The 22537-nt window shown below is 40.0% G+C and overlaps 2 protein-coding genes across 2 annotated transcripts; both read right to left on the bottom strand.

The window, feature by feature from the left end:
• Positions 1-151: 151 nt before the first annotated feature.
• Positions 152-10690, bottom strand: foxo3a (forkhead box O3A). The gene is made up of 2 exons (XM_038728762.1): positions 9369-10690; positions 152-3336 (listed from the first exon to the last, which is right to left on the bottom strand). Exons 1-2 carry the CDS (start codon positions 9906-9908, stop codon positions 2023-2025), a joined length of 1854 nt encoding a protein of 617 aa, XP_038584690.1. The 5' UTR covers positions 9909-10690; the 3' UTR covers positions 152-2022.
• Positions 10691-12024: 1334 nt separating this feature from the next.
• afg1la (AFG1 like ATPase a) lies at positions 12025-22491 on the bottom strand. Its single transcript, XM_038728763.1, has 13 exons — positions 22365-22491; positions 21764-21966; positions 20694-20745; positions 20484-20585; positions 16569-16699; positions 16350-16449; positions 16002-16060; positions 15822-15904; positions 15669-15739; positions 15425-15525; positions 14750-14890; positions 14552-14662; positions 12025-13368 (listed from the first exon to the last, which is right to left on the bottom strand). The coding sequence occupies exons 1-13, from the start codon at positions 22489-22491 to the stop codon at positions 13231-13233; spliced, it is 1419 nt and encodes a 472-aa protein (XP_038584691.1). The 3' UTR covers positions 12025-13230.
• Between the last annotated feature and the right edge of the window lie 46 nt (positions 22492-22537).

The following is a 22537-nucleotide window of genomic DNA, read 5'->3' as shown; positions in this document are numbered from 1 at the left end:
TCCCAGTGGGTCCATTCCTCTTGGATACAGTGAGTGATTGGTTCTTAGCTCATGCTGTGATTATCCAATAGGAAATCACCTCCGCCATGCCTGCAGCTGTGCAGTTCCTCTACAGACAGAAATAAAAAAAGGAATATCAAAAAACTCCAGATTGTCAGTGGTTCTTTAAGCTTTATTTACATGCACCATCTCTGATACAACCAAGATAGGAATATGAATTACAACTGGCAATGTCAACTTGATATCTCTTTTTTCCTCCCTTTTTTTGTAGGAGCAATAGGAAGAAATGGGAATTGAATATTGGCAGTGACTCAAAATTAATGTAGAAAAGAGCTTCAAGTCAGTATTTTGGATATTTAAGATGAAAGCATCCATGTGAAGCTACAAAAATTATGTTTGGAAGCACAGATGTGCAGAATTTATTTTTGTAAAATCAAAAATGAAGCAAATAGGATTCCATATTTCCGTGACATTAATGTCAACAGGGCGTTACATTCAAACAACCCAATTGAGGTGGTCAGACCATTAAAACAAAAGTGCTTTTACACTGCTCTGCCACACGTCATATATTTTTAAAAAAGCATAAAATATGTACATGTGGAAACTAAAATAAATACAATTTCAATTTAACAAGACAAAATCAGTGATAATTGACAGTTTCCAGCTGATAAAAATGTAAAACTAAAAAAGGTAATCCTGCTGTTCCTACAAAAACTGTGCTGATGTTGGTTTATTTTTGCCCTTATGACAGTGGTTCCTAATATTTAAACACTGTATGTCCTTTTATTTCCACTTATTAAATGCAGAAATGTTTGGCAATATTTAAAATACTGTGGTTGTTTCTTCCTCAAATGGCAAAAATGGCTCTAAGATACTACACAACCTCCTCTCACACAGTTGGAAACTATTTTACCCAGCACCTGCTATAGTGCTGATAACAAAGGAGAGGCTACTAATGCTCCATCTGCAGCCACTCCCTGCCATCTTCTTATTTATAGCACCAAGAACTCTTTCAAATGAACAAACACCAAAATATTGCAGTTGAGTGCTGTGGAGTCTAAGGGTGGTTATTTTAATCCAAATAGTTCTAAGTGTTTGCTAATGTAAATGGTGTCAACTAGAGCTAAATCAAGTCCTTAATTCAGTCCTAAACTCTGTATCTTCCAATATTGCAGTAAGTGGGAGAGGATGAGGAGAGGGAGGTGGGAAATGGTGAAAAGGGATATGCAGCACAAACACCATATTATCAAGACTTCAGTAATGCACCTCTTCAGAAGGAACAGAATTCACAGTAATGTCACTAAAATCACAGGGTAAAATTTGCTAAATAAAAATAAAACATTACATACAAAAACCACACAATGTAGATCAGTTCACATCTTGATAGCATATTAGCCTCTACAGATTGATATTTGGTGCTTGACTGTGCATCAATGGGGAAAAAAGCTTTTCGTTAACACCGGTTTTTAAAATCATTTTGTCAATTTAGGCTACGTCTCTCAAAAATAAAACAAAAAAGTATGTCAAGTATCCTCCACTGGAACGTAATAATGTAACATTCTCTGCAGCGTTTTCTGTAAACAGGCTGTCTCTCACAACAGGCTGACAGCTGGTTTGGCAAAAATGTTGGTTTAGGTATGAAAGGGTGTGAAAGAGGAGAGAAAGCAGGGTGAAAACATAATTCATCTTCAGTTTCATGTATCACTTTGTGATGCTGTATTCCCTGAGACTATCACGAGTTGATGCTTTTCATATTGTTTTAACAAAATGTCCTGTACTTTCATTCCAGTCAATACTGTTGTTCACACCGTCCAGGCATTGATCTTTTTCAAGAATTTTTTGACACCATTGTGTGTCTCAGACACTTAGACTACAGTACCAAACTTAATGCCTCACGTTAAAAATAATGGAAAAGAAAAATACTACATGAATACACTTTCTTCCCTCTAGTTGCACAATGCAGGACAACAGCCCCAATTTACATTTTTCCCACTTCTTTTTTTTAAACCATGACAGAGCTTCTCAGCTTGGGACCCAGCTGTGAGGGGAGGTCTGTTTCGAGCTGGAGAAGCTTCCTGAATTCCTGTTGCCGTTCTGGGCGGAGGTGAGGTGAGAGTCGAAGCTGAGGTCCAGGCAATCTGCGTCCATCAGTTCATTGCGAATGATGGAGTCCATGTCACACTCAAGACTGCCGTTGAACACATCCAGGTCCAGATCGGCAGGAAAGCGGTCCTGGCTGGGCAAACCAGAGCTGAGCTGCATAGAGGGGTTCTTGCTGGGAGACTTCAGGTGCGGCTGCTTGGCGTCGGGGTGGCCGGCGTCGCTGTCAGAGGTTGACAAGCCAGCTTGCCAACCAGGCACTGAAGAGCTTTGGCCCTGACCTGCACTGGCGTGGTTCACCAACATGTGGTCTTTGCGGAGCAGCATGGCGTTTCGGCGGGAGTTCTGCAAAGCAATGGCAGTGCTGGCCTGTGACATCAGCGGGTCAGACTGGGTGAGCATGACATTGCTAGGGCTGTGGGAGTCCAGACTGAGCATATCCTGCAGGGTCTGGTGGTCGCTGAAGTGTGGGATGCATGAGAAGGTGGTCTGCTTGTTCTCCTGGATGGTCTGCATGGGTGACTGCCGCAGGCTTGTGATGGACGGCGGGCTAAAAAGAGGGTTAGGCCCGTAGCTGCCAGAGGGGCTACCCAGACTGCTTCCTGAGCAGCTGAAGGTAAACACTGAGCTCCCCTGACCATTGGCTCCGTTTTCTTCCTCTCCAGGAGGAGGCTGCTGGGATGCTGTCAAGCTGATATTGTCTAAAAGGTCGTCCATTAGGTTGTCAGAGAGCCCGTCATTGAGGTTCATGGTACCTGCCAGGTCAGAGAGCCCTGTGGGCCCTGTGGACGGTGACATGCTGCTTGGACTGGAGTACAGCATTGGGGAGAGGGGCGAGTCGTCATCTGGCACCTCATCCAGCTCCAGGTTGGCCAGGATCGGGGACAGACGGCCACTGAGTGTGCTGGCGTTGGAATTGGTTCGGGAGCGGAAGTCTGTCCAGGCATCCAGCTCATCACTGCTGCGGGAGGTGGGACTTCCTGTCCATTTGGAGAGGCTGGAGGAACTCTCTGAGCTGCCGTCTTGAGTTGCCTGTAGCGAGGCTTTCTTCTTGGTGGCACGTCCTCGGGCTCCTTTAATGTACTTGCTGTTATCCATTGATACAGCCCTTCGTCTGGGAGCTTTTCCTCCTTTCCCGCCTTCTGGGTTGACCATCCACCAGGAGCTTTTCCCCGTTCCTTCATTCTGGACTTTCACAAAACGACTATGGAGGGACAGATTGTGTCGGATGGAATTCTGCAATAAAAACAAATGAAAACAATTAAATGCACATTCTGTCTGTAGAGCTAGAAAAAGCTAATGGAAACCAATCGAATACCTTGTTACATACATACAACATACTTGCCAATAGAGCTGATTTTGACACAATGCCGTTAAAATGCATGCAAAAGCAATATGAATAGTATATTAGTATATATATAATAGTATATGCCTAAAAGACCGTTAAATGATTTTGGGTTTAACATGTCTTATTTTTGTAGTTTTTGCCATCAGTGTTATGATAATACTGTTCTCACCACAGTAATTGATGAGATCACAGCAACATCACTATTATTCAAATCCAAGGAGGCAGCTGAATTATCAAATTTTTGTAAATAAGCCAGTTCAGCCAAATTATCTAAACCATTTTAATTGGTGGTAAAACAGAGTGAGTGCACACAAAATGTTCCTCATGTTACAGGAAAACTGTTGCAACTAGTTGCAGATGAACCAAAATGTTGGTCTGTAAACTGTGATGGATGTTTACAATTTGGATAACTTATATTTAAAGTTAATTCCTTGACCTTGGAAACAGTACTTGTCCTTGGAAACATTTTTTACCACAACGTTCGTTTAGTAGCTGTTCTGGAGCTCACAATCTTTCTCAGAGTTTTGCTCAGGTGTCACTGCATTGCAGATGCTGAAATTAACACCATGAACATGAAGTCCTTTAATATGATCAGAAAAATGGAACATCTATAACAACTGGGGATCTGCTGAGGAGGATCATGTGATGCGTTTGAAAGCTCCAGAAAAGCTTCTGAATGGACTGTGTGGTGTTTAGACAGTTATAATTTTACCGTTCACCTTCGTTTTCTTTGTCAAATATGTTCAAGGGTTGTCTGATTGACTGCCCAATTGGAAATCTTTTTTGCCAATGTCGCCATGTTCCCAAAAATCAACAAATAACTTGGTGCGTTCAACATCATATTAAGATAGAAAGGATGAAGAAAACTACAAAAATTTTACTCCTGGTGTACTAAACCATAGTTATCCTTCAAGACATTGCTGGCCTTTCTATGGTCAGCCTGGTGGTCGGGATCACTTGGAATTTGAAGGGTCACCAGATATGTGAGAGACACAAAATTTATCTAAAACGTTTGCCTTTTTTCTAATAAAATAAGTGATATTTAAAGTAAGAGAAGGAAAATCCTTCTTTGTTTGGACTGCTCACAACTCATGTCCACAGTAAGGCCATAAGCTGTCATGTGGGGTCAGAAGTAGACACTACTTTTTTTTGAGGGGTCACAAACCAAAAGAGGTTGGTAACCACTGCACTAGAGGAAGAACATCTGACTACTGACAGTGAACATCCAATGCTGTAGGCCTCCCACAACACAAACCTTGTGATAAATATTACTGTGCAATCAAGTACTGTGAACAATACTAACACTGCAGTTTCTTTTAAGAGACACTTCTTCATTGCACCTCAAACTGTGACCCATTTCTGGCTGCACTAAAAGGTATACCGGATTTCCCTGGAGATGTTCCCAACCATGTACAAAATTAAACAGCTGGTGCCTGCTCGACTGGCCCGCACTAAGTCACACTGCAGTAACAGAAGGAAAAAACTCTGCAGCGGCCCAAAGACCAACTTCAATGGAGAGTGTCCAGCATAAATCTCTTAAGCTTGAATTAACTTGAGCAAACAGAGGTCCTATTTAAATCCATCTCTCAGAAGATTAAACTAATGAAACACTAAACAAGCTCAACACAAACAAACTACAGCTATGCAAGGCTGCCCGGCCTTTACAATATTACTATAAAAGGCAGCTGTGAAGGAACTTGCTCTCCAGCTTTGTGATGACAGAGATCACAAACAATCAGTTTTCCTCTGCATGCCAATGTAATAACCCACTGACATCAAACTTCCAGCAAAGCCCTCGCTTCAAGCCAATTAAAGGATCAGGCCAACTAGTAAACATTAAAACACGTCAGGTACCTCCTTGATGTTTTCATTTCTTATTTCCACCCACCGTACGTTAGCTGGAGAGGTTGGTGGCTTTTGCTAAATCACACAGAATTAAATCTCGTAATTAGGCTAAGTACTGACTTAAAAATAAAGCTGGTGTGTTTCTCTATTTTTCTTCTTGTCAACACATCCCCTAAGGAGACCAAAACCAACAATGCCCTAGTCCATCTCCCAATACTTTGGGATTTCCTTAAACTGCAGCACATTAGTTCTTAATAAAGATGTAAATCTTGAGTTAAAAATTTTGGGAAACGGCCTTTGTCAAGAGTTAGATGAGAAGACTGATACAACTCATGTCTGTACGGCCAAATATGAAGTTACAGCCAGCAGCTGATTAGCAGTTTATAGCAAAAAAGACTGAAACCAACTAGCCTGGCTCTGTTAAACAGTAACAAAATTCACCTACCGGCACCGCTAATGCTCATCAATTTTGTATTTTTAATTAATTTAAAAATCAAAGTGTAGTTTGTCTGTTGTGGACAAAGCCGGGCTAGTCCACCCCCACCTTCAGTTTGTCTGCTAGCTAGGCTGAGCTAACAGACTGTTGGCGTTTGAGTGTAGCCTCAAATTTACCGTGCAAAGTGGTATTGATATTCTCATCTCTCATCTTCTCATCAACTCTTAGCAAGGAATAAGTGTGTTTCCTAAAATGTGAAACTATTCTGTTAAATTTTTTTTTAGAAAAGCTTCTGTAATTGCCTAAGCAAAAGTTAATCAAAAATGAGTAAACACTGTATTTTTTGGGACTATTTTTATTTTCAACTGCTAAATAATGTGCACTTGCGAGTATTTACAGCAGCAGGATGGCATATTTGAGATAAACTCAAAATAAAACTACAGTTCCCATGTGCTTCTTAACGAAGGAACAAGTCATCCAGTGTGGCTCATAGATGTGTTTTTAATAATTTTTGAAGAAAAATGGAGCTCTGAGTCTGAGATATATCAGGCTTTGCCTACATAGAAAATACTCGTTAGTAAGATTGATCATTGTTGGTTTTGGTCTTTTAATGGGATTTGTTGGCAATGAGAAAAAATGGAATATCACCAGACTTAACCTTTAACCTGAGTTGTTTTGCTTCAATGTGGCTTTAACCAAACACTCCACATTTCCTCAGCAGCTGGTATGTGTCCATTTTATTAGCTGGGTTGATAATGCAAAATAGATAAATCTCTGATTGTTTGATGAAGAGTACCAAGAAGATGAACAGAGCACTACTGAGGTCATAGCAGTGCAGGTGTTAATAAAACATACAGTGGGAGCAACTCAGAGTGTGTAAACTGTGTTTTTGATTTCCTTCAAGGTTTCTTTTTGCCAGCAGCAGTGACCGGACGAAATACAGATGTTTCCAAGTCTGACACGATCCAGCAGACTAGATTGATGCATTCCTATTTCCAGCAGGATTTAAGTAGGATTTAAGTTCTAACTAATAAAAATGAAAGGAGTAAGTTTATGTGTTTTTCTCCAGAACTTCCGCATGATACATTATCACATTTGACAAGTTGGCCAAAACAGCATTAATCTGTAAATGCACAGATTTACAGACGTTATCTTTTAAAAAGATTAGCAAAGAAAGCCAAATATTGCAACATAAAATCATCCCAAGACATACAGGGAGTGGACACAATAAAAAGCAACACCTGTGCAGTTCAGTCTAATGAAATCCGCCCTGCACGGTCTCTCAGATCAACTGAACTTGGTTTATTGTCCATCCCTCGTTTCCGGTTGTCTACAGTAGGTGGAAGGTCATTTAGTGTTAATGCTCCAAAATTATGGAATTCACTGCCTCTTTCACTTCGAAATATTTCATCTGTGGCTACATTCAAGACACAGTTAAAAACATATCTATTTAACATGTATTTCGTTTAAATGTGACTATATGTATCCTATGTGATTGTAAGTTGTGTGTTAGTGTGTAAATGTACCATGTAAAGCGACCTTGAGCTCTGGAAAGGCGCTATATAAATAAAACTTCTTTTTCTTCTTCTTCTTCATCCCTGCAATAAATAAACTAATCTTTGTGACAATTCTGGTTGAGGCTGTCCGAGAGATTTTGATTCAACTCAATTTATGAGGCTGTAAATTGTTGTGCTGCTGTAATGGACTGTATTATATTATAGCAGGTGGGCAAAATATCAGTTATACACAGCACAATCAAACAAACAGTCTACAACTGACTCCTCTTTGATCCAACAAAAATATGTTACAGGCTGCTCAAAGGCAGTTATTTATTACAGAGCTGTTGAATTTGAATAAGCTGGGCTACACAGGTGTTGCTTGTATTGTGTCTACCTCATGTATACAGCTAGTTAAGGTAAAGACAGATAAACAGTAGTCCTTGACTATATGCATAAAACAAAACACTCCTGTTATATTCTGGTTGGTATAACAGTCAGTGTGAAATGTAAAGCCAGCTTTAGAAAGCTCTAGAGGACATTTTGTATCTTTAAAGCTTCAGAGTTGTATTGAATTGTCTGAATGTTGCACAGGTAGATACAGTAGGAGCCATACAGCATTTAAAGGATAAATCACAGAGCAACTCCTGCCTGCCCCTGCCCCTCCCCCACGCAGTCATAGCAGCTCTGCAGCACCCTTTGAGCAAAGCCTCGTTCTGAGAGGGGACTGGAGCAATGCCAGTTTAGCCAGAGCCAGATCCACAGAGAAACACTGAGCTTCTCTTACACTGCTACACATTGACCTACATAATTTATAGTCAGCTGATTGATTCTTGAGCCCGGGCCACATGAAGAGACAGTGTGGCGCACACAGCAGGGTCGAGCCACTGGCTGCTCATCTATTACAGGAGCTGAGTATTTTGTTTGGATTCACAACAGAGAGGACAATTTGAAAATGTAACCTCACGCGGGAGCTACACACAAAAGTTCTCATTGAGTGCGGTGTTATCCTGGTTTGGTGTGACAGGTCTGGATTTACAACCTTTCAGTCCCACCCTGAACGTGCTAAAGACACTTCTTGCTCGCAGTCCCTCCTGCAGATGACCAACCTTAAGCTGACTGCTGAATGTCACACAACTACAAAGCATCTCCTAGGAAATGCTAATGTCAGCACTACTGAAACCCTAACATTAACCCTTTCCTCTGCAAGCCAAGTGTCTGTCTTGAGCCACTGAATGCATCTGGTGGCAAATGAGCATCCAAGCATGAATGAAAACTGACCGCCACTAATCTGACGTATTAAGTAACCAGCTGATTCTGTGTAGATTAATCAGTTATTAGCATCAATTTGTTTCTCAACACATTGCTCGTATTTTACAGTGCGAGTTCCATCGTATCACATCATCGTGATGGGGTTTAAAGCACAATCTTGATGGTTACTGTAATATCTTCATGAAGAAACTCCCTGGAGCCTACTGCATCCCACATCCACAGTAATGCAGGATTACAAACCTATTCCCACAGTTTTTCTCCACACACACAGACACACACACACACACACACGTCTAAATCCTGCAAAGCTCAAAGCTTTCATCAGACTTGATTCCATGACAGATGAATTGGTTTTCCAGGCCAAACTAATCCTTAAAATCAAACAGAAGCAGGGCCCCGCTAAAGCTTGTAAGAAGCCCCTCTGCTGCAGTCTGAGCAGTTTGTCTGAAAGTGAAATTAACTTTGCATTGCCCGTCTCCAGTATCGACTTTCATACCCACTACCTTGTTTTTACTGGATTCCTGTGTACTCTGATTTTCTTGTAGGTGCAGAACTAATAGTGTGTGTAATTTGATGCGCACTATAGGCACCCTCCTATTTTGACAACAGCTTATCCTGTCTTATGTTATTTAACGCCATGTGCTTGTCAGGCAGCCACACATTTCCCTTAAGGCCCTTCTTATTACACACAAATAAATAGCCTATGCCTTATAATAAACCCCAAATCATCTTTTATATGGCGGCGTAAATAACTCAACCTGTGTTTACATCCTCCTCCTCCTCCTCCATCGCTACACGAATAGCTGTGTGCCTTTACATAACCACAGTATGGTCTTTGTTATGATGACAGCACCAGCATGTCACCGCTCACCTTCCAGCCAGCAGAGCTGTTGCTGTCGCCTTTGTCCTTGAAATATGGCACAGACCTCACCATCCAGTCATAGATTTGGGACAAGGTCAGCCTTTTCTCGGGGGAGCTCTCGATGGCTTGGGTAATGAGGTCTGCATAGGAGTAGTTGCCCCAAGCGTTCCTGCGGGCGGAGGACTTCCTCAGCTGCTGGGATGCAGAGCCGCCCAGAGCCGCGGAGGGGGTCTGCGCGGAGGAAGGAGAGCCGTCGGTGGCCTCCTCCTTGCAGGGGCCGCGCTGGACCTCCACAGGCTGTGAGATGGAGCTCGGCTCCCGGGGTTTATTAACACCACCGCTGGCTTTCTGAGCATCGCCGCTCCCCGTGCTGCCACCCTCATCATCCTCTTCTTCAGGGATTACGTCAGTGTCATTTGTCCCGGACTTGCCCGCACCAGACTCCGGACGGGGAAGGGGCCAAGTGCAGGACCGTGGCCGCTTCTGAGGCTCGAAATCCGGATCTATCTCAATGTTTAAAAGAGGCTCGTTGCGCGGCGTCTCAGCCATGTTAATCGTAATATCTCGGTCGTTGCACAAACGGTTATAAAATCACTCAGGTCGCATTCCATCAATGTTGTGTCCAGGCTTCAGAGACAGTTTATTTACTATGCACGATATGCAAATATCCAGCCTGCAGCCCAGTCCCAGCACGTGTCCGTCTTTCTATCCTCCTGCACGGGGTCTAACCGCAGCACACAGGGCTGATCTGACTGACCAGCATTAACAAAACATTGCCTTTTCTCGTGCACAGCCCACACCCTGGCCAACGTGCATTGTAAATTGGCAAAATGTGGAGTTAAAAGCAGGAAGAGTCCGCGGAGTCTTTGGAGGAATCCAAACGGCGTTCCTTTACAAGCGCTCGCGTCCCGCACCGCGATCCTGCGACGTTCATGCCAGAGAAAATGAAAATGACTGCATCTAATGCCACCACATCAGCTTTATCACTCCGTACTCAGCTGCCATCTTGACCATTTCCTTTCCTAAGTTCTTCATCATCCGCGCAGAGAGCTGCCAGTCGCCTGAGCTGTGCGCTGCTGTCCAGAATACCATCAAGGCGGAGATTGCTTTCTCTCAAGGCCCTGCCACTTTAAAAAAGGGGGGGGTTACTGGAGAAATGTAGCGAGGCTCAAAACCGCCCTCTCAAGAGCTAAAAAAAAAAAATAATGATGCATTCTGGCTGTACATCTCTGGCATCTTAAACAGGCCAGCACGGTATCCTCCGTGTGGCCAGCAGCCTGCAACCACACTTCACTCAGTCTGCTGCTGCTGCTGTAGTGCCTGGCGCAAACGCTCCGACTCCAGGAGAAAAAAAAGAAAACACACGATCCTGCCCCCCTGGACTGCACTGAAATTAAAGTGACAGTATGGAGATGTCCGCAGGCCAATGACATCACTGCGTGCACCTTTCATTAGGAGCCTCTGATACTCTAATATTCTACTAAATCTGAAGCAGTCTGCAGTTATTTCATTCAATTTTGATTAGGATCACGGAAATAATATTTTTAAAAAGTATCTGGATACTCAGTTTATAATTGCTAATTTATATTTTCTATCAATAGTTATCTCAACACACACTCGGCTATAAATAAAATTATAAATACTAAATCAAATTTATATTTGTTTATTTGTTGTCATAAAAGTAGTCAAATGTATTGAATAACTGAGTCTAAAGATACTTTAATCCACCTTTATTATACCTACCTTGTTACTCACTACTCCTAGCAGGTTTCTAAACTCCAAATTCTCACAAAAACACAGATGACATGACACCAGTGTCCTCGTGGATGGTAGCAGCTGCCCTGGATACAACAAAAATATACGGTATTGTAGCTTTTAAAATATAATGAACGCAAAATAAATAATGTCAAGGTTTGTAAATAATAAATGGAAAGTTGTTGTCCCATCCAAAACTGCTAATTCATTTTCTTACCTGCGACCATATTGTAGCGACCACTGAGAGCAGAGTCCTCAGTGTCTTTTAATGACCTGAAGAGGAGTTTACACTCTACACTTATGCAAACATAACAAATGGTGGGTTTTGAAGGCTGATTTGGATGTTCTTTTAGACTGAAGATCTATAAATTGCATTGTTTTTCCTCAAAAATGATAAAGTACCTCTGGGGATTTGTATTTGACCTCAGTATTTGGAACATCTGACTAAGGCATAGGTCTGCAACACAACAATTCAATTAATAAATTAAGAAGCTTTTCCAAAGATTTCCTAATGAGGGAAAAGGGATTTAAAGCTAATTTAAATGAAAAAGGGAAACATTGAACAGATTAGACAATAAGAGCAACAAGTAATGCTTTGCTGACTGCAAATGTCAAAGTTAAAGAATTACTGAAATCAAAATTCGTTAAAAATGTGAGAATAGAGCTGGGCAACAAGTCAATATTATAACCAGTTTATTGACTTTCAATGGAATCGAATGATGACATGTGATCATGTCAGTCATTTCACAACTTTTTGTTATCTTCAACCAATTCCAGTTGACTTTGATTTTAACCTTCCTTTGGATAACTATGACCTGGATGACTGAGAATATTCACAGACCACATTATGTTGTCCAAACGAATGCTTTCAAGTAAATTGTGATTGAATAAAACTTTTTTTTTTTTTTACGTTTTGTTTACAGTGGAACACTGCCTGAACAAATGTGATTATTTTATATATGATTTTGCACACACTAGCCATATTGTGATTACATATATATCTCAACAAAATAATTTATTATTAATACAATCTCATAATATTTGTTTCAACCATACTGCTCAGCCCTAAGTGAGACTACAGGCTGTTTTATAATAATTACACCACAGATCTGAGGGTCTTAAGGATAGAGGACATTGCATGCTGTATAGATTTTAAAATTAAATGTTTTTAAATTTTGGCTGAATAAATTAAACTGACTTGACCAAACAGAGTACTTATAATCACTTACTTTGCAATGTCTTTCATATGAGCAAAAAAGTTATCAAGAATAATGCAGCGGTTAAACCTCACTGACACAGTGGACTGTTTGGTTATTGCAAGTTAAAAAACATTATTTGAATTAATGTAATTCAAAGATGAAGGCAGTTATATCCTCCAATATGAAACAGCTGTTAAAAAGGCCTTAATATTTGATTTCTGCACAAAATAAGCACATATTTTTATAAGTTTTCTTTCACTTTCATTTCCCACATTGCTTTTTTGTTTTTAATAAAAAGACAGAGTGTATGACTGAGTGTTAACAGTTAAGCCTCAACCAACTCCGACACTTGAACCATTGTCTGTTTCATTTATGAAGATAGATGCGTAAGAATATAGTGCCTTGAAAGTAATATGTAAACTAAAACGCTTCCTGTAATGCAAGTTTTGTTTCCTTTTTATCCGCCAAATGAAAATACTGATGAATGGAGTCAAATGTTACCGTTGAGCGCACCTGTGAAATGTTTGTGCAACAAACGTTTCACAAGCACCATGCACATGAATCATTAGAAATAAACGCATAACATTAAATCCCCGAACTAAAGTCTGTCATCCAGTTTCTTTCTTGCAGTTTTTAAAAAAAGGGCAAATACAATTGGACCACTATGTGATACTGAGTTAAAAGCAATTTGACACACTAATGTTTACCTTAAAAATTATTCATAAAGTGCAATGTCACATTAAAAGGCCTTAAGATTTAAATAAATAATCTGTGTACACCACTTGCACTCATATTGTTGAGCAGTCCCATTTCTGGATAAGATGAGTAGGAGTAGTGTTCAGTCTGGGCTGTTTTTGGCAGAGAGGAGTACAGTTTATGGAGTGTGGCGGTTGTGTAACATGGCTGAATTATCCACATTACACCTGTGGTTTTGTGCTTCTGTCTCCTTCTAACCAATATTCTTCTGTCTGCATCTCTGTGAGTCGAGACACTGTCCTCTGGAAGGCAAATCTTTCCTCCTCTCCACTGAAGATGGACAGACTGCTGGCTTCATCCTGTTAAAACCACAGAGTGTACAATAAAAAGTAATACAGTTTAGTACCAAGTCCTTATACTTCTTCAAATAAAAAAAAGTTATCAAACAACTTTAAATTAGTTTTAAAAAAACCCAGACAATTCAACAGAAAGATCACTCTGTGTTGCAGTCATTACACCAATTTATTTATGTTCATATTTATCTATCTTTAAATACTTTACATGTTTACACAGTTATTTCCTTTATTGCTCTGAGGTGTCGATTCAGCCTTAAATTTTATAATTTATGTTTTTATGCTTTTTATGACATGTTCACAGTTCATGGTAAGCTCTGAACAGTGGGTGGGGGCCTCAACATTTAAATTTTAACTGTACTTTTTACAGTTAAAAATAAACAAACATGGGAAACTTAAATCAATGTTTTTAAATTATGTTACAAAACCCTATAAATCTGTTATCTCAACCTCAAAACTGATTTTTAATTGAAAACTGGGTGGGCGGAGGTAAAAATTCTTTGATTTCAGCTCCTTATTTGTGAATATTTTCTGGTTTCTTTACTTCTCTATGACAGAAAACTGAATATCTTTGGGTTGTGGACAATCAAGACATTTGAGGAGGTCATCTTGAGCTTTGGGAAACACTGATCGACATTTTCTAGACCAAACAACCAATTAATTAATTAAAACAGATTAATTGACAATGACAAGAATCCATAGATGCAGCCCTAATTTGCTTTTGCAATTGGTTCATTTGTATTAAGAAAATGGCACTTTGTATTCCTGTTTATTAGTTATTTAGCAGGATTTTCCAATAATATTTGGTGTAAAAGAAAATCTGTGGATTTTTTAATATTGAGAGGGCATTTTGGAACATCTTACTCACTTTAAACAATCTGAGCCATGTATCCCCTGATTGTTTATTGTTGATTGTTAATGCCAATTTAAATCTAGATGCAGTTTAAAATTTACAGATGATTTCCTATTCTTAAAGCAATATATCTAGAGGATTGTGCATTTATGGGAGAAGTGCGAGTAACCAGTTAAGAGGCCATAAAATAGACTGACTTACCTTCAGTTGGGTGATTTAAGCTCCATTCACTGACAGCCAACAGCCTCAGCCAGCTTAATGATCAACATTTACGACTGAAAGGAGCCACCCAACATGAAAAACTGGTTCAGCTTTGAAAACAGTCCGAGCTCTTACCCTTTTCAGCCCAAGATCATCCATCAGAATGTGGCTCTCGTCATGACTGTGATCACCATTGTGTACGAAGATATCCTCCAGTGGATGATCTGCAAGAATCACCACTCGCACCTGAAAGGAGATAAAATAATTATAAAATAGCTAAAGTTTGGTGTTTTTGGAGTGGGTCAACGGTGCATGCACATAACAGCAGTGTACCTTGTGTTCGTAGAGGGCATCCACGAGCGTTATAAGCCGCCTGGCTTGAGTTTTCTTGTTCAGCGTCAGAAGTGGAATGTGTCGAATAAAGATGGTGTCAAACAGCCTGGACATCTCCAGGTAGTCACTGGCCCCTAAAGGCTGAATACATTCAAAAATCACCATTACACTACACTGGTTTAAGTTGCTGTAACATTTACATTTTCTGTGGTTTTACTAAAACCACACTTTGTCTGCAAACCCGTGTTTGTGGCTGTGGCTTTATGACGTTCTCTTTAGTAAGTCATTTCTCTGGAAAGCTTCAGGCACTTGTTTAACTTTGTTTTAAATTCCCAGCATTTTAAACGACACCAAATAGGCTGATGAATCTGGATTTTCCTATTTGATGTATGTATGAATAAGCACATACAGAGTATGTGACACGCTCATACAGCGTGGATTTTTGACTCAGAAGTGTACAGTACAAGGACCTTTTAACGCAACATCAGAGTTTGACAACTTTATAACGGCATTATAGCTGAGTGTGTAGAAATCCAGTTGCAAACTTCTTCACTTCACTCACATTCGTAAGTTTTCAACAACCCAAGATTAGATACACAGAGTTTTGCCACAATTGTGTCATCATACTCATTGCACAATATGGATTTAAAAAGAATAATGGTCTGACACACTTACTCTGTCACACAGCTCCTCAAATGTACAGTCTGCAATGGTCCCACATGCTTTGTTCAGACGCACTTTCCTGTTGTTAATGTTCAGAATTCTTGGTCTTGTTACTGTGGAGGAAAAACAGAACGTTAAATACACCATGTGATATGAAGGATTGCAATTTCTGTGGCAATACAGATAAAATGACATCCAAATGACATCCAAATGACATATTAGCCATACAATTGAGTCAAATGTTGACTTCACTTACTGTCATTTTGCTTAAAAGCCAGCTCATCAAACATCTTGTCTAGTGTCGCTTCTACATCAGGCTCAGTGGAGCTGCAGTACATGTTACAGGGAAACATTAAAAACACAAAACAACAGATCAAGCTCTGGCTTGCAGTGACTGACTGCTTCTTACAGAAAGTAGAGTTTTCCAGCAGAGGGTCTGTTCCTTTTACGGTAATCTATCCCAGAATCCAGGCGAAGAGTTTGGCAATATTTCTGCATGGGAGAGACAAACGCTTAATGACAGGCGCATTTAACATAAAAAGAAGAAATTTCAATACGCTTGTCTCGTAATATACTTCTCCTTTCTTACCTGTAACACAGCAATAAAAGGCACAAAGTTGACTCTCTGCAGCCCGTTTTTATACAAGTCTGAGGGAAGAGAGTATAGGTCATAACTTGTGTTTACAGTGTTGCTATTTACACTTAAAAGTCATGTTTGCAAAATTTTATAGTAATGCTGTCTCATTCAAGATTTTTGTCAGCAATCTTGGATACCCCAAAAGTAGAAACTCTTACCAATCTCTTTGATTGGTAAAACTAACTAAAATCCTACTTTGACACCGTGGATTATAGGATGTAGATCACAGACATAAAACGTTGATATCAGCAGTAACAAAATCAATTGGCAAGAAGAGTTTCTGTTAAGACAATTCCCTACCTTCAGGGGGACGATTAGAAGTGGCCACAACAACAACACCGTTCAGAAACAGGTTCTCAAAAAGCTGCTTGAGAATCATGGCATCAGCGATATCAGTGACCTGAAAAGAGTTAAAAATAAATGAATTTGACACAATCACAAAAAAGTTAAACACTGTCAGATTCTATATTATAAAAAATGTTCCATCACAGTTGGTGAGGTATGTAGAAACATTATTACCTGAAACTCATCAAAGCACAAAAGACAAGCCTCCTCACTGATCTCCTCAGCAACTGGAGCAATGGGGTCATAGGATTTGGCCATTTTCCCTGCTTTCCTCTTTGGCATACTCTGTTTCAGCCGATGGATCCCTGAAGACCAGAAATTACAAATGAATACACATGAATACTAGAAACTGCTAAAGCTAATGCAGACACTGGAAAACACAAACCGTACATGTATTGTCAGGGGCACTTGTGTCCCAGAAGGTATAGCGGGTTGCCCACTAACTCGAAGATCGGCGGGTCAATCCCCCGGATCCTTCAATCTGTATGTCGAAGTGTACTTGGCCAAGATACTGAACCTTTGTCTCTGCCAACAGTGTGTGAATGGCTGACTGTGATGTAATGTAAAAGAGCTTTGAGTGGTCGGAAGACTATAAAAGGTGTGTGTAGTATACAGACATACAGTGGGTACGGAAAGTATTCAGACCCCTTTAAATTTTTCACTCTTTGTTTCATTGCAGCCATTTTCCAAAAATCAAAAAAGTTCATTTTATTTCTCAGTAATGTACACTCAGCACCCCATCTTGACAGAAAAAAAAACAGAAATGTAGAAATTTTTGCAAATTTATTAAAAAAGAAAAACTGAAATATCACATGGTCATAAGTATTCAGACCCTTTGCTCAGTATTTAGTAGAAGCACCCTTTTGATCTAATACAGCCATGAGTCATTTTGGGAAAGATGCAACAAGTTTTTCACATCTGGATTTGGGTATCCTCTGCCATTCCTCCTTGCAGATCCTCTCCAGTTCTGTCAGGTTGGATGGTAAACGTTGGTGGACAGCCATTTTCAGGTCTCTCCAGAGATGCTCAATTTTAAGTCAGGGCTCTGGCTGGGCCATTCAAGAACAGCCACAGAGTTGTTGTGAAGCCACTCCTTCGTTATTTTAGCGGTGCGCTTAGGGTCATTGTCTTGTTGGAAGGTAACCTTCGGCCCAGTCTGAGGTCCAGAGCACTCTGGAAAAGGTTTTCGTCCAGGATATCCCTGTACTTGGCCGCATTCATCTTTCCCTCGACTGCAACCAGTCGTCCTGTCCCTGCAGCTGAAAAACACCCCCACAGCATGATGCTGCCACCACCATGCTTCACTGTTGAGACTGTATTGGACAGGTGATGAGCAGTGCCTGGTTTTCTCCACACATACCGCTTAGAATTAAGGCCAAAAAGTTCTATCTTGGTCTCATCAGACCAGAGGATCTTATTTATCACCATCTTGGAGTCCTTCAGGTGTTTTTTAGCAAACTCCATGCGGGCTTTCATGTGTCTTGCACTGAGGAGAGGCTTCCGTCGGGCCACTCTGCCATAAAGCCCCGACTGGTGGATTGCTGCAGTGATGGTTGACTTACTACAACTTTCTCCCATCTCCCGACTGCATCTCTGGAGCTCAGCCACAGTGACCTTTGGGTTCTTCTTTACCTCTCTCACCAAGGCTCTTCTCCCCCGATAGCTCAGTTTGGCCGGACGGCCAGCTCTAGGAAGGGTTCTGGTCGTCCCAAACGTCTTCCATTTGAGGATTATGGAGGCCACTGTGCTCTTAGGAACCTTAAGTGCAGCAGAAATTTTTTTGTAACCTTGGCCAGATCTGTGCCTTGCCACAATTCTGTCTCTGAGCTCTTCAGGCAGTTCCTTTGACCTCATGATTCTCATATGCTCTGACATGCACTGTGAGCTGTAAGGTCTTATATAGACAGGTGTGTGGCTTTCCTAAACAAGTCCAATCAGTATAATCAAACACAGCTGGACTCAAATGAAGGTGTAGAACCATCTCAAGGATGATCAGAAGAAATAGACAGCACCTGAGTTAAATATGAGTGTCACGGCAAAGGGTCTGAATACTTATGACCATGTGATATTTCAGTTTTTCTTTTTTAATAAATTGGCAAAAATTTCTACATTTCTGTTTTTTTCTGTCAAGATGGGGTGCTGAGTGTACATTACTGAGAAATAAAATGAACTTTTTAGATTTTTGGAAAATGGCTGCAATGAAACAAAGAGTGAAAAATTTAAAGGGGTCTGAATACTTTCCGTACCCACTGTAAATGTACCATACCTCTTTGGTATAATTATTCACAAAATGTGAATTAGACGGAAAAAGTAAAAGTGGTGTAATGAATTTATTGGTGCAGAGCAACGATTAAAATTTTTAAATAGCGATTAATCGCATGATTTTCTGTGATTAATCGCATAGTTATGCACAAAATTGAATAATGAATTCTAAAGTAGTGTATTGCACACTTTTAATTTAAACGTACTGCTATATACACAAATAAGGTGCTTTTTACCAGCAGTATTCCCTTTACACAGTAGCAATAAAATATTTCTTGTCAGCTCAAACATCATTGTAATCAAATCGAATATAAAACCAACTCTATTTGCCACTGCCAGGGCATTACTTTTTATAGCCTATTAAAACAAGTTAGAGTCCAGAGCCACGATCATAACAGGCACCTTCTAAGCAACAGGTTAACGTATAAAATCTGTTTTCTTGTTTTTTTTCTGAACAGGTATCAGCAGAAACATTTTATCAGGGAGCAGCAGAAACATCCTATGTTCAGAAACAATTGTCCCTGCTAGAGTCAGGAGAAGTAGTCACCTCATGCACACACCCGCAGCCGAGGTTCTTTTTATGTGACCCGCAACACAAATCATTGGAAGAGAGACTGATCCTCGCTGTTTGAGAGTTTCCAGAATCTATTACTGTTTAACTAAATAGGACATCAACAGGAGGGAATTCGCATGGCAGAGCTTCCCCACAAAACTAGATGAAGGCCTACCAGGTAAAGTTATGTAACCTATAATTTTAACTTAAGTTAAATAGGCGTCATCTGTTAAGCGCACAGAAGCCGTTGCCATGGTTACCGTCTATAGAGCACCTGCCGTTAACACGCCGAGCACTTGTCTCCCTGTCAGATCACTGGAGCGCAGACCAACCCCGCGGGGCCCAGCGACTACGTTGTGATCTGATTTTGTGACTGATTTATTCAACAGACTTTGAAAATAGCATGTTTTGAAGGGTTCACTTCTCACTAGAACTAAAATAATAGCATTATATTGAACAATAAATTCAATACAACAAATTTCACCCCTTACAAGCAACATATACTAGGTTACATGTGAAGTTCACTTATAGCCGATGGTAAAATACACACAGCTAGTGATGCCTGCTGGAATGACCAACATCGTTACACCATAATATTAATCAAGGATGCATAATGTCATAGAAGCAAATCACCCTGCACAGAGCTGCTGAGATTCAGTGGGTTGTCTGTAACCACTTACAGGTAATTTCATATATTGAATGACTGGTGAATGAATGAGTTGGCCGAGAGACAATACTGCCTCAACACAAGAAGTGTTTTGGGGCACGATGTTGTATTAGATTAAAGGCTTATCAATGTTTCATCTCTTTCTTCTTTTTTTTTTTTTTTTTAACTGTTCAAGGGTGACAAAAATGAAGAAACACAACCATAGGAAAGCGTGGGTTGATGTTGTCTCTCCTCATAAGAACATAAACCATCATTGCACGCCAACAAAGACACAAAACAAATGTTTAGATCTGGTTAACTGACAATGTGGAGAAGATTTACATCATGGTGTATTTTCTGTTAACGTAGAGACATGTATCTTAGTTGTCTTTCTTCGTCATTGCACCTGGGAGAACATCTTCCACTTTTTAGATGTATGAAACTTCATCCATCTTGAACCTATTCCTTCATTAATGCCTTCACTCAAAGCTAGATTATTTGCCCTCTAGTGGCTGTTAGGAACAAAGAAAGTCCAAATATGACAACATTATTCGCACTTCCCCTCTCAGCTTAACTGTTTCACATCTCTGACACTTGTGCATCTTTGGTACAAATGCTTCATACTCACTTTTGTGTACATCCAACATGAAGCCGTGGAAATGAACTCTCTTTTTCTTTTCAGTCTCAACATATGAATAAAACATGTCCATCACCATCGTTTTTCCTGTGCCTGAAAAATGAAAAGCACGGTAAGTTAAGGGAAACATTTAAACCCAAAAATGCCAAAACAATTTAAATTCATATATTTGTATTTGTATCTATGACACATATTTCTCACCGACATCACCATAGATGTAGTAACCTTTTGGAGGCTTCGGTTTTGTGAAAAACTGAAAAACATGATCTCAAAATGAACATAAATGCCAGCGATCATGGATAAAAATCACAATACAACACATTTAATTATCTTATATTAGTTAAATCAGTTTCTTATACAGTTGCAGGATTTATATCTACATAAGTGAGTTTAGTAAGCCAACAAAGGGAACCAAGAGCAAAACTTCCAAAGACAACTTTCCCTAATTTAGAGGCAGTAGTTACAGTCAAAATAAAGGGAACATTGAGTGTCTAAGTACTAGCATCTTTCTTCCAAATGATATAATACAATTTTAGTGTTTTGTTGTGTCTGACATGTTGTCAAAAAATGTTAAGGGAATAAGAGTTTTTCTCAGCATTACCGACAAGTTAATTAATAAAAATATGAGTTGTCCAATTTAATCAGGAATAAGTTACAAATCACCTGATTTACTCTACACATGTTCCATTCTGTCCCTATTCCACATGGGAAAAAGTAGCCCCCTGTGGCAGGCACAGCCAATTTAAGAAGGTAAAAGTAATTTTAAAGGTAAGAAAGTCCCCCCCCCCCTACATTTATTTTTCTTATAGCACTGCCTGCTTTGTAGTTAAACTCATCAGACCTAAATCACATTTATTGTGTTTATGAAGATATCTTTCATGCAAGTGGTTAGTGTTAATGTTTAGTAGCTGTAAGGTAAGCTAGTTCATGGCTAAAATAGTTTTTGTTAATTGTAACAACAATGAAAATGCTACATGTTTGCTAATGCTAAAATGTTTACCAATAATGTTAAATATATAATTTAAGTGTTCGACATCATGTTTTTCTCATATTCCTTAGTACATAATGTTACATATCACCCTAGTCTATGTTACAGCTAACCCAGACTAGGGATGAATTTTACTCCTTGTGTTTGAGACTAAATCATGCATTTTCTGTCTGTGTGGTAGAAATTACAGTTACACCATTTAATAATAGACATCACATTTTGAAAGCACTGGCTTAAAAGAGCTTTGAGATACAGACTGAAATGTCATCGTGTTTCTCTCTACCTTGGAGAAGATAGATGTGGGTGTGTTGCTGTATCCTCTGAGTGTTTTGTGGAGCTGGTCCAGTGTCTGCAGCACCTCTTTCTGATGTTCATCCTCCCGCAGTGATCCGTCTCTGATCAGCCCTCTGTAGTGATCCAGGGGGCCGCTGAACCCGGCGACTGTACCGCTCTCCTCCACTGCCTGCTGGGCTTGCACCGAGTAACCTTTTAAAATTAGAACAACACAGATAGTGAAGACACTTTTTGCTCTTCTATGTACATTTCAGACCTTCACACACACAAAAGGAGTTTACTGATGTTACAGTAATGTAGTTGTTGCTGTGGAGGAAGACCAAAGGTTAGACAGCTTAGTGACAGCTGACAGAACAAGGGGGAAAAAACAGTGCAATTAGCAATAATACAATAAAATAAAAGACGTTAAGTTGTATAGAATGTCATATATTTATAGTAACATCAAAGCAAGAGAGCTTTAAGAGAGTGTAAATTACCAGATAACAAACATTGTTAATTTAAAGAGCTAGGTCGACTTTTCAGCAGAAATTAACGGACAAACACTTTTAACACTATCACTATCAACACGACTCACCAAAAACTCGTCTCACCTCGTCTGCAGAGCCCCGCCAAAGAGTTTAGCAGCTTTCTAGAAAAATATTGCTCCGTCAAAAGAAACCTAAAGCCCAGTGAAGCTGAGGGTGACATCTTTAAAGACAGCGGTAAGCACGCCGCCATCTTGGTTTCAAATTTCGTCAACGTAACTTTATTAGCAAACACATAA

This window comes from Micropterus salmoides, unplaced genomic scaffold (genome assembly GCF_014851395.1).
Source record: "Micropterus salmoides isolate LMB-PRFRI ecotype aquatic unplaced genomic scaffold, ASM1485139v1 Ms_hic_scaffold_19, whole genome shotgun sequence".
In the NCBI taxonomy this organism is placed as follows: Eukaryota; Metazoa; Chordata; class Actinopteri; order Centrarchiformes; family Centrarchidae; genus Micropterus; species Micropterus salmoides.
Note: the sequence above shows the minus strand (reverse complement) of the source record. Positions and strands in the feature narration are given on the sequence as shown.

Coding starts and splice junctions, on each gene's coding strand:
- foxo3a (XM_038728762.1), bottom strand. CDS start 9,908: ATGGCTGAGACGCCGCGCAACGAGCCTCTTTTAAACATTGAGATAGAT. Junction 3,337..9,368: donor ACAGCTCTGCTGGCTGGAAG/GTGAGCGGTGAC, acceptor TTTTTATTGCAG/AATTCCATCCGACACAATCT.
- afg1la (XM_038728763.1), bottom strand. CDS start 22,491: ATGGCGGCGTGCTTACCGCTGTCTTTAAAGATGTCACCCTCAGCTTCA. Junction 15,740..15,821: donor GCTGGAAAACTCTACTTTCT/GTAAGAAGCAGT, acceptor CATGTACTGCAG/CTCCACTGAGCCTGATGTAG. Junction 13,369..14,551: donor ATGATCTTGGGCTGAAAAGG/GTAAGAGCTCGG, acceptor TGGTTTTAACAG/GATGAAGCCAGCAGTCTGTC.